The 11,625-nt window shown below is 40.5% G+C and overlaps 1 protein-coding gene across 3 annotated transcripts; it reads right to left on the bottom strand.

Annotated features, from left to right (window-relative positions):
- Positions 1-273: 273 nt before the first annotated feature.
- TNFRSF4 (TNF receptor superfamily member 4) lies at positions 274-11,465 on the bottom strand. 3 transcript variants are annotated; one of them, XM_074924503.1, is made up of 7 exons: positions 7,859-11,465; positions 5,286-5,408; positions 4,830-4,931; positions 4,336-4,402; positions 3,577-3,806; positions 3,142-3,267; positions 274-2,418 (listed from the first exon to the last, which is right to left on the bottom strand). In XM_074924503.1, the coding sequence occupies exons 1-7, from the start codon at positions 7,998-8,000 to the stop codon at positions 2,348-2,350; spliced, it is 861 nt and encodes a 286-aa protein (XP_074780604.1). In that variant the 5' UTR covers positions 8,001-11,465; the 3' UTR covers positions 274-2,347. The 3 variants fall into 3 exon arrangements, with proteins under 3 accessions (XP_074780604.1, XP_074780605.1, XP_074780606.1); XM_074924504.1 differs by having other exon boundaries at positions 274-2,415; XM_074924505.1 differs by having other exon boundaries at positions 5,286-7,991.
- Between the last annotated feature and the right edge of the window lie 160 nt (positions 11,466-11,625).

Below are 11,625 nucleotides of genomic sequence, written 5' to 3'. Positions count from 1 at the left end.
CAGGGGCTCTGTGGTTTTGACGGGGCTGAGCAGTCACATCTTGAACATTCCAGCAACTCGCAGGGCAGAACTGCTGCCAGGCCAGATGTACAGAGAAAAACACTACACAGAGCTTTCTCATGTCACACGAAAACCAGGGGCAAGGCAGCACGTGAACGCAAAGCCTGCTAAAACCATTGGATTGACCATTTGGTGATCCTGCTTTCTCTAAGAATTATACACACAAGGGAATAACTTTTTGCCCATTTGTACTCTCCAATCATACACATCATACATGTGCACCTAGCTGCTACCACAATTTATTTCAAAGTCACTATCACACTTCGTATACAATACAAATATTTATATACATTGTATATGCACTTCAAAATAGGAAATTATTGCCAAGTACACCATATGTATAACATATAAAAAAATGTATGTTTAAAAACATGTTTCTAGACACCAATTGTATTCTTGAATACATTTCCTATTGCATATTTTGGCATATGCTTTGGTACTGCATATATAAAACACTTATCTCTAATGAGCTATCTACCAAGGAGCTGTATTTGAAGTGAAAAAAACACTTCTGTATTATATAACTTTCAATTTTACTTCCTGAACTTTTACACTGAGGTATTTAATTTACACCAAAAGCTATTCACAATAACAATTCCGGTTTCTCTCAGACACTTTAGATTCTGAACTCACCGTCTAAAATTTGAATGCTTCCCAAAACTACAAAACAATTAACTTCCGGAAAAAACATTACAGAAGTAAAATTCATCTCACATAGTGTACAGGCAAAGAACCAAGTATTTTAACAACATATAGACCACATCAAGAACACTTCTTCAGTTCTGAACACAGGTTCCACTGACAGCATGCACAAGGTGATCATCCAGACGGAAGGTCAGGGCATGGTTTAGGCATCTATCCACTCTTACATCAGCTTTGCACGTCTTTGCTCACATGAAACCCTCGAAGGCCCAGATCACCAGCACTGCGTTAAGAATTCCACTCTTGCCTCTTATCAAAGAATATCCAAGGAGTTACTCTTTTCTGAACCATCACAAAATTATCATTCATCAGCAGAAAAACTCTAGAAGTCCATGTACGTGCTCCTAAACTTAAGACATAAACAGGCTTTCCCCAAATGCAGAACACTCTCTAGAACCAAACTTGCTTGTGGGTTTCTCCCTCCATCCACAGCAAGCGACCAAGTGCCGTAAAAGTGGTTTAAGCTAAAGAATTTTACTGTGGAGATATCCAAGCTTGACCGAAGCAGCCTTGCTGATGACTGACACACCAGGATATTTGGCAGAATGTCCACCAAGAGGAAGCACACACGTTGGTTGCACAGGGCTTATAGATCAAACATCAGTTATACATGGCAACTTCTAAGGTTAACAGTGCAGACAAGTGGTACTCAACTTTTTTTTTTAAAAACTATTTTCCACTAATAATGTTCCAGTCAGAAACTACCATTCCCTTTGCCTTCTGACAATCCACATATTCTACTTTCCACTCACATGAAGATCCCCATTGGATTTCCAAACACTTGGAGATCTGGAGCTACCCGATGATCATGAGTAATTCCATTTGTTGGCCTGACAACGACAATACTGCTCAATACATTAACATGACATTTTCTCAAGGGGTATGTTTGAAGAAATACAGAAAAGAGAGAATTGGCATCTCTCAACAGTCAGCTAGCACCAGAATTTCAGTGCTGTTGTGGAGCATGGCCAGCACGAGTTACCAGCAATGACAACTACCTCTGGAGGCACAGCTGACATATGACACTCCACATGACTAAGAAGAATTACCTCGAAAAAATGGAAGCACAAAGGCAGTTGGCTAGGTTCATCAGGGGAGATTCTCCACCTAAAGTGAGGAGAGTTCATTTGAGAACTAGACTGAAACACTTGGAGGTACATAAACCGAGGGAGACATGCTCTGCTTAGCATCTCAGAATTGTAAGACAAGACAAACTCAGTCATAAAGCAGGTCTTGATTTCCCTGTTTTTCTGCCTGCTCAATGATCAGCTCTGACAGCTTCAAAAACACTTTCTTCAGTCCAAAGACATCACTACATACAGAATTGGCTAGAAATGCACAGAGGACTATATCAAGTTAGTTCTGGCAACACAGGATCTGCCTAAGAGAAAGAATCACATAATTCCACCGCGAACAGCTACTCCCCTGGGTCCTAATGCCAAAGGGGCTGCTGAACGAGACTCAAAGGAACTGAAGTGCAATTAAACAGTCACACACACCCACACACATAGCCACGGAATGCTGCCACATTACTTGTTGCAATCAATCAGCTCAAAAATGCAGGGAACAGTAACGAAATGTGGAGTCAGCTTTTGATGAGACTGGAATTGGAGTCAATATGTTCTTCCTGGATAGGCTTTCGGCAGCTCCTTTCTCCTGAAAGACAGATAATAATCATAACAAAAATACTGTACAGGGTAGAAGAGGCAGGAAAGCCAGGGACTTTTCTAGTTTCATGGATGACTAGGCACCTATGAGTGACATTTGGGATGGTGCTTGTCTTTCCAGCCAGTGCTAGGAAACACCAAGTGTAGGAAACAGCAAAGATACACTTTGCCATCGCTCTGTGAATGGAACATGAAGCAGCTGTGGGCTGACTCAAGGACCAGGCTGCCACTTCATTCTGAATACAGAGTTCAGCTCTTCTCAGTCAAACCTTTTCTATGTTTGCAGGAGACGCGTCAAAACAGTTCACTTCTATATAAGCAAAATGTTCACAATATAATCTTTAAAGACTGTTGATCCTCAACCCTCTCTGGACTGAATAGAACTCCCTGCACAAAACCATTACATCCTTTTTGCAGCAACTAAGGGGGAAGAAAGCTAGGAAGTTAAAAATCAGAGAAAGAGAGAGAGAAAAATCCTTCTGCACGGCAATAAGCAGGGCAGGGCGTGTTCTGTAAGAATGCTAACTCCAGACACTATGACCTCCAGTACATCTGGGCTAAACAGAGGATCAACCACTGGTATCAACAGCAGATGACACTGTGCTACTTAGCCAGGTAGACTTGGTCATGATTGAAACAATTATCAAAGTTCAAATATGAGGCCCTGATTATTCTCTTTCCTATACATTTTTCCCATTAAAAAGAAACTCACCCTGATGGTTGTTTCTATAAGGCCTCTTCTTGGTCTCTTTTTTGGCTGCTTGGATAATCAACAGGAGGATGGACATTCCGCTCACCATGAGCAATATCAGACAAATAAGGATAAGTGATAAAGACCCTGGAACAAAAAAAAATACATTAAAAAAGATTCATGGTTCTAGTTGGAGTTTCCATGGCTTTCCAGCTTCCAAAGAGGGAACCTAGAACTCCAGAAGCACCCCTGAACCACAAAGACTAAAAGTCCCAGCTGCCAAACAGACTGGCAAGAAAACTGGAACCCTGTGTGTGTCTCACTGAAAAACTGTAAAATACAGGTATGGCTTCTGAGCAGAAGCATGACTTCACTTCCAATGAAATCAGTTTCAGGTGAAAATCCCTGACCAGCTCTAGTAAATAGAGACTAGACTCGGCCATCCCCTCTCCTTACCCCAGTTGGTCTCTGTGAGGCTGTTCTTATCCAGGCAAATGGAAGGAATCACACTGGGTCTGGGTGGTGAGAACACTGCGGTCGATGTGTTATTCTTGTGGTCAGTGGTGGAAAGATTCAAAGCAGGTGTTGTACTCTGAGAGGTAGCTGGCTGTGTGACATGGTTGCTGCAAACAGCATCATATGTTTTTGTCCCTGGTCGAAGAGTATTTTTCCCAAGAACGCTGCAGCTAGAGATGTAAAAGAAATTAAGTGTCGTTTTTCCAAACAGCTGCAGTAATGACTTTACAAGTGATCTCCATGGAACGAGTGAGTGAACATTACAATCCTTGTTTTATCAATACAAACGCAGGCTTCACTCTTCCCAGGTTCTACATGGGATATGTTGAGGATATGTGAAGAACATCTAAGCTAATCAGTTATTATTGGGAAAAAAACCCCTGACATTCTATTTTTCTTAGCATCTGTACATATAACAGCCCTGAAGCACAGCTGCATTTAGAAAGGGAACCTTTTGCTACAGAAACAAAACATCAGACCTTTAAAAAAAAAAAAAAAAAAAAGGCTGAGAATACTGTTGTTGCAACAGGTGAAGAAAGGACAAAAGACAGACGTATGCTTCAAATCAGCACACAGACTGTTCGAGGCTCCTGAGAGTCATGAAGAACACCGCTTCACTGCACCATGATTTGGGCATCAACTGCTACAGAAGTAAACCCAAAATGTTGCTCTGCACATGTTTGGATCTGTGATACATACTTGGTCCAAGGTTGACAGTTTTCATTTCCCCCTGTGGAGTAAGACCCTTCAGGACACGGTAAGCATGCTGGAAAAAATAGAAAAGAGGCAGAACTTAAGTTCGGTTAGTAACATAATTGTATGACAGCTACACAGTAATTACAGTGATAGCATATATAAAGTAGCCTAGCTTATAGAACGGACCCAACAAAACCCACATAGCTTCTAAAAACCATAGTTACTGGGTCAGAAGTAACACACATGCTCAGTGGTTCATTTTAGTCTGCAGCTAGCAAGGTTTCCAGTTTGTTCTACTGGCTAATCATGGATATTAACAAGGAGAGCATTAAGTTTTCTGGCAGCTTGGGAATCACAGAGCAACAGTTTGTACTGCTGTAACACTTGTGTGGAGACATCAGTGAGACAAATGACAACAGCTTTTACACTAGAAATAACAACGCTCTCCTCTGAGGTGGAGGCAGGCGTTTGGAGAGTCTGACATATCACTAACTCACCACTTCCCAGCGTGTATCTGACATCTGGCATGTAACCTGCGACACACATGCAAACTCTGTCAGAGGTCTTCTCGCACTTCTTCACTTCCACGCTCCCCTTTCCTGGCAACAACAGAATAAATGGGAAGTGAGAGACAAGAAGTTAAGAAAAAAAAATTAACTACTCGGTGTCTATCTGCTGTGTGTAGAAATAACTGCAGAGAACAGTCTATGAACAATTCTGAAGACACCAGTTTTCAGGCAGTACAAGCCTGCTTCCCTTTGACTGCTCTACCACTAGTACCCACCAGGAGATATCAGCCACTGAAATACCAACTCAGTCTTGGGACCTGGTCACATCTCAAGTGACAGGCTTTATGACATCAGCCTTTGAGGAGCGTGCAAAGATAAGAAAGCATACAAAGACTGATGGCCTCACATTCGTATCAAGAAATGGCCGCTCCACAGCTGACTTACTAGTGTTGCAGATGGTACAACTCTTGCAGAAGCTGTGGTTGTGCTCGCTACTGAAGTATTCATCTTGACAGGGAGCACAGACTGTGTCTGTTCTCGCAGTGCAACGGCTTCTCATTCTTTCACCTAAAACAAAGACCACACAGAAGGAGGTACTGATCGTTATTGGAAGGAAACTCTCTTCATTTTCATGCATTAGAATGAAAGATTGCCCAGAAAGCGACAGTTCCACTTACAGCTCTGGCTGAAAACATTCAGCAGATTTAGACACACCAGAATCTCTAGAAGTTTTGACTGTTTCACTGTAAATTAAGTAGCTCTAACGGGTTAGCAAGGGCCTGACGACTTGCTGAGAATTGAGGCAATGCCTCAAATGATTCTCTCAGGGGATTCCAAATATTACTTCTCCAGACCACCTTTTCATATGCTTTGGACATCACAGTTTGCAGCCAACATCAATTAGGAAAAAAAAAAGCAGGTTTTTAGCATAGCAAGAGGTCTGATCTCCAGTGTAACACAATAGCTTTTGACAGATCCTGCCTCCCCTTATGAGATAAATCATGCAATTCAACCCAAAGTAATCCCAAACAGGTACAAGAGATGCCAATGATCTGCTCAGGTTTGCAGAAAATTCATTAGTGAAGCAGTCAAGAAGAAACATTCGTAGTATCTTTCCGCTGGCATTCTGAGAGCCCATTAGGCATGAAAGGACACGGTTGTATTTTGATATGCATCTGTATTGCACCCAAAGAGGTTACTAGGTGCATTTCATAAACAGTGAGAGACAGCACAAGATGCAAGGCAGGCATCTGATGCTTTTCCACACAGTACGTCTGTATCACACGCTGCATCTAGAGCCAAGTTCAGAATGCCTGCATGCACACACTCCAACCTGAACGATGCCCACCACTTACACACGTTACAATGAGAAGATCTGTGAGCAAAGCAACTTGCCCACGCTGACACAGCAGTGATTAACCGTGGGTTTTTGGAAAGTCAGACACGTTCCTTCTACCTCGTGAGCTTTTCTCCATATACCACAGGCTGCAGGACTATAGACAGCTTTAATGAGTCGGGTTTTATAGCTGAGCTTAAATATGCCCTTATTCTCACAGACTGTTTCTTTCATTTTGGTTCTCCATTTTCCCATTCTGTAGGTGAACAATGAGTGCCAAGTCTCTTGCTCACTGTAGTTTTCTCTGTATTTTATTGAGTGCCATCAGTGGCAAAATACAGGAGATTTTTAGTGACCACAATAAATGTAATAAACTTCTACATTTTTAGGATCTACACAATCAGGAAGAGACTATGAAGAAATATTTCCCCCCAACGGCGGCAGATGTGCTAACAATGCAAAAAAACTGATAGAAGTTCTTTCCGCTTAAGGAGGAACAAAAAACTTTTAGAGATAAAGGATGATCTGTATCTGCATACAAGTATGCCTTTCTTTACACTGAGTTCACAAACACTCAGATTTAAATAGTTTTGAGAATAATGCAATAATAAACTGCCTCAAGTCTTAAAGGTTGAATTTATTCCAGTTAGCATCTTTGAAGATACTGCTACTGCATCAGTTCAAACCATATCCATTTTATGTAGCACTTAATTACAGGAAGAGAACTAAACTATTCTGAAAGATGCGCAGAAAAACATACACAAGATTTTAAGTTGCAACTGCATTTACATGATCTACACTCCCTTTAGGCACATACAAATGCCCTTCTTTCAGTACAGGCAGTAGTGACTGTACTAAAAATCACTCTACTAAAAATCACCTCTTCTGTTAAGGGGCAATCCCCCTGAACAGCAATATTACCTGTTAATTGTTAGCACGCTTCATCACTAAGCCATTTCTACAATGAAATCCCAACTATTAAAGTATTTGAAGTAAGATATTTTGCATTTGCACTTCTCAATACTGCACTGGCTTCAGAGATACTCAGATTGTGGAAAGAAACCCACATCTATGCATGCAAACCCCAGAATTCAGACTCATTCAGCTTCTGCAATAGGAAAGTAGGAAACAAATACACTTCATACCAAGTTACGCTTTGCTAATCTCTATGAATCAAGCATATCTTTTTTCCTTAAAAAAACCAGAGTCTTAAGTAGTGTAAGCACTGCTACAAAAGAAAGCTTAAAAAAACATCTTTAGCAATAGAATTAAACCCCTAAAGTTTTCCATGATTATTATACAAGGTTTCTGAGCTTCTTTATGTGATAGGTAAAGAACAGCAACATAAATGCTACCATTTTTTCTCAGCTAATACACCCACAATGAAAATGCACCAGACCGACACATTAAGGAAGCTGAGCCACACAAAAGAAGTTAAAGAACGTGTGGCTCCTCCAAAGAGGAAGATTCCTAAATTTAGTATGATATAGAAATAATCTTTGTCAGTCTAGACTGAAATGAAAGTCTCCTCAAATTATTTTTCCCCGTGTTATGCCTTCTACATTTCAATGGTATTTCCATCAAGCTGTTTTCTACCACATGTGGGTTATTAACTGATAGATATTACATCAAGCAAGTATAAACAACATCCAGTGAAAATGGATCCAGTGAAAATACTTACCGGGGGCACAGTCCTTGCAGCATCTTTCACCAAAAGGATATTCATGTTCTTTGCATTTCAATTTCAAACAATGGCTAACAGTGACTGCCAGCAGCAAGAACAAAACAGTAGAAAAATGCAAGTCAAAACCTACAGCTACCATAATGCAGCCCTACTGTTCCAGCAAAATTTTGAAAGTGGCAGACTTTTGGAGAAGTGATTCTAAATTGCTGATGGCCCGAACAAATTCATATGTCAGTTGCTGGGAAATTCCCAGTATGTGCTCCACGCCCCCATCCTTCTTCCTACACCCCATAGGACTATTTTCTGCCATTCACAACTAAAATATTCACAGGTAGAAAGACAGCATGCTGAATAGAGTTATGAAAAGATTTCTATTTGTAGCCTTAAAACAGAGTGCCTCCAGCCAGGTACATACCTCTCTACGTAGTATTAAAGCACAGGCGCTGAATGCCAGAACTAGAGGAGATGATCCTTGTTACTGCGAAGAGGAATATTAAAGCAATACAGAGGTAACACCTGAAAACCTTTACAGATGAAAGCCATAGTAAAATGAAACATAGCCCACACAGGCTTGCTCCTTAAAAGGTGAAGTACAGATTCTCTCCCCTTGGTCTCACGGTAACGGCAGACCCGTGACTTTTATTGCTGCATAAAACCCCAACATTGTTAATACTTTCCTCTTCTGAGGGAGAGTGTGGAATCACAAATCATCAGTCATCCTGATATTGCCCTCAGGAGCTAGCAACAGCTACAAATGAGAAGCGTTCGCAGTCTCCATTTCAATAATATCAGACTCCCTGCATTGCCACTGAAGAAGAGGAAGCTCCTGACACCACGATAAAGATTTTGTGTTAGGTCTCCCATCTGCACCCATGCAAAAAAAAAAGCTTCCAGCAGAGGTGTGCTCTATGAAAGCAAAGGATGCAATATTCACGTACCAGCTACTTTTGATGCCTAGTTTATCTCACAGAAGCATGTTAATCCCCAGAAAGGCTTCTCCATCCAGCTGTGCAAGCCAGCCACAACAGGACAGCAACGGAGGAGGCTGGCTAGCACGCTGGCACTGCAGTCCTGCCCTCCCCTCACACAGGCATGCAGAGTAGAGTGATCCCACTGGGAATTAGGGGGGTTAACTTTCCAGGCTCACTATCAGAATTTTACTAATTTGATCTCACTAGGATCTAAACGTTAGGTCTCCCAGTTCTAAGAGACTTGAGCAACTCTTATGCAAAGGCCCAAGTAAATTAAGACATCCTACGGTAATTAAAGATGCTTTATTTAGTTTAGTTAAAAACCAGAGCCAGACTTCCCAGACAAAGCAGATCTACAGGCAATTTACATCTAAATGCAAAGGAGATTTGAGTGGAACAGAAGTACATCTGGAATCCCAACTGCTTGCAGTATTTGGGAGGACTGAACAGCAATAGCGTGGCATATTTCACCCAGAACTGCCACTTCTCATTGCTTTCTTAAATTTCTGTAAGACTGCTTAAGAGTGGAAGGAGAGACAAAAGTGAGATGAAACACTATTTTTCTATTTCTCCTACTTTTCAAGCATTCTGAAAAAAAAAAACAAAACAACAACATTATGGAAAAAGAAGTTATAAAGCCATTCTTTCCAAAAGGGAGTAAAGCAAGTAAACCACACCAGCTGAACTTCAACCACCTTCACACTCCGTACCTGCATGCAGGAAATATCCAAAGCTCTTCCCACTGTAGTATCACACTCAATGCCATTTAAGTGGCTTTATGCCTCATGATTCAGTCATTCCCTCAGCAACATTTTACCAGATTTTTTTTTTTCCCCCAATTCTCTTTCACAAACCGTAGCAGACTTTCCCTATTCAATGTCAATTATTATTCAGTAAGAAACTGAAAATGCAAATTCCTGTAATATTCACAAACAAGGTAAGGTTAAAATTCTACTGTATACATTTAAACTGAAAACTCCCAAAATACTAGAGCAGCGATGATCAAGCACCTATATTCTTGTTAAGGATACTTTAATAGAAATTAAATGCTCATTTAATAAAAGCAATTAGCCACGTACTATCTGGAGAATTCAACCTTTATGTATGGCATCCTTAAGTTACCAGGCTTGGTACTGACAAATGCCTTTACGTGGCCATATTATGCAAATAAATAAAACAGGGAGAGAAGACAGTGATTATCCCACAGCATTTCACACCTAGCACACTCCTTGGCTGGATTTTCACCAATGCAAATTAATCTCTCCCAGATGCTGCTTGGCACAGCCATGGGGATCGTATGTGCCACAGACTGCTCCTGAAAAACCACCTGCATGCAGCTACTCCGGTTGTAGTAGGAGAGGAGAGCTTCAGAGCGGTGAGTTGAGCCATGCTATGGGTCAGAAATAAGAACCCGTTCTGCTTTTATTTAATATACACATGTCATTTTTGAATATTAATGCTTACCCTACTCTATAGAAGCTTTTGAATTCTGTAAAGATGAAACATGTCCATGAGATAGTAGTGCTCACTTGCATATATAAAAAAACCCAACCCAAACATGAGCATGGAACTCATAACTAGTGCTTAATGAAAGGCTTTAAAGAAAAAGCCATTTGATTCTTTAGGGATTAAAGGCAAGTAAGGGTTCACCTATAGGGAAGGACCTACAAGAATCTGAGAAAGACTGAGTGCCTATAAAATACTTAAAGATTTTTTAAAAAAATAAATAAGTCTATGGACAAATTCCAATAGCTTGACCTAAAATTCCAAGACAGGAATCATCTCCGGTACCTCCAAATCTCACCATGCAGTCCAACTTTATCCTTACAGCTGTTAGTTAACATGTGAACCTGATTTCTGGCAGAGAAAAACAAAACACAGTAAGGTGCAGAACTCCATGCATACATTAAAAATTAATTTTTTGCCGTTGTTCCTCAAGTTTCAGATTCATGAGGTGTGCGGCAAATACTGCAACAACAGTACCCACTTTAACGTGTTTGCAGCTGCTAGCTAAATACTCTGTTACCTTGTATTTTTCAAGGGATTCCACGCTCACATTATCAGAAGGTTGAGCTGAGACTGCGTATGCATAATCTTTGCCTGTACTGACAGATAAAGTTCCAAATTCCATCACCACGTTTCAGCTGCTCAAGAATCCCACTGCAAAGTAGCACTTGCTTTCTGGGCATCAGGTAGGATAAAGTAGAACTTGGCCACTCAAATTGTATCTAAACAATTGAATTGTGCAAACAATCAGAGTATATAATAAAAGAACGCAGTCAAGACATTTATACAATTATCAACTAATATTGCTAAAACATTTTTCTTAACTACTGTGGACAACTACATTGCAAAACTGTATGTTTACACGTAACATTTTCTGTTAGTTCAAAGTGCAAGTCATTGCATATTTATAAACCCTTCATTAAAACAACAGCAAAGCAAAACCTAGAGCTTTTGTCAGTGAATCTAAACCAGTCACATCTATGACTTCTTCTAAGAACCACATTTTTAGACACGGGATTTTGTTTTGAACGTCTCCAGATTCTAAATATTAAAATCTCACTACCCTGCAATCAAGTGTGTTGGTACGGGGGTGGAAGGGAGCGGGGGCTGACTAATGTGGCAGGCATTCTAAACTCATTTTAACACAAGATTATCAACTGAATTTATCTCTCACAGTTCTTTCAAAAAGATCGTATTTTGTCTCTCCTCTGAAGAGTTTCAATTTTTCCCACTCACTGACAAACCTAAAACCAGCAACATTTCCAAAGCATGAAGAAAAATATTTAA

The sequence above is a fragment of the Athene noctua genome, chromosome 22, assembly GCF_965140245.1.
Source record: "Athene noctua chromosome 22, bAthNoc1.hap1.1, whole genome shotgun sequence".
Classification (NCBI taxonomy): Eukaryota; Metazoa; Chordata; class Aves; order Strigiformes; family Strigidae; genus Athene; species Athene noctua.
Note: the sequence above shows the minus strand (reverse complement) of the source record. Positions and strands in the feature narration are given on the sequence as shown.

Coding starts and splice junctions, on each gene's coding strand:
- TNFRSF4 (XM_074924503.1), bottom strand. CDS start 8,000: ATGGTAGCTGTAGGTTTTGACTTGCATTTTTCTACTGTTTTGTTCTTG. Junction 5,409..7,858: donor CTGCAAGGACTGTGCCCCCG/GTAAGTATTTTC, acceptor TCTTTGTTTTAG/GTGAAAGAATGAGAAGCCGT. Junction 4,403..4,829: donor CAGATACACGCTGGGAAGTG/GTGAGTTAGTGA, acceptor TATTTTTTCCAG/CATGCTTACCGTGTCCTGAA.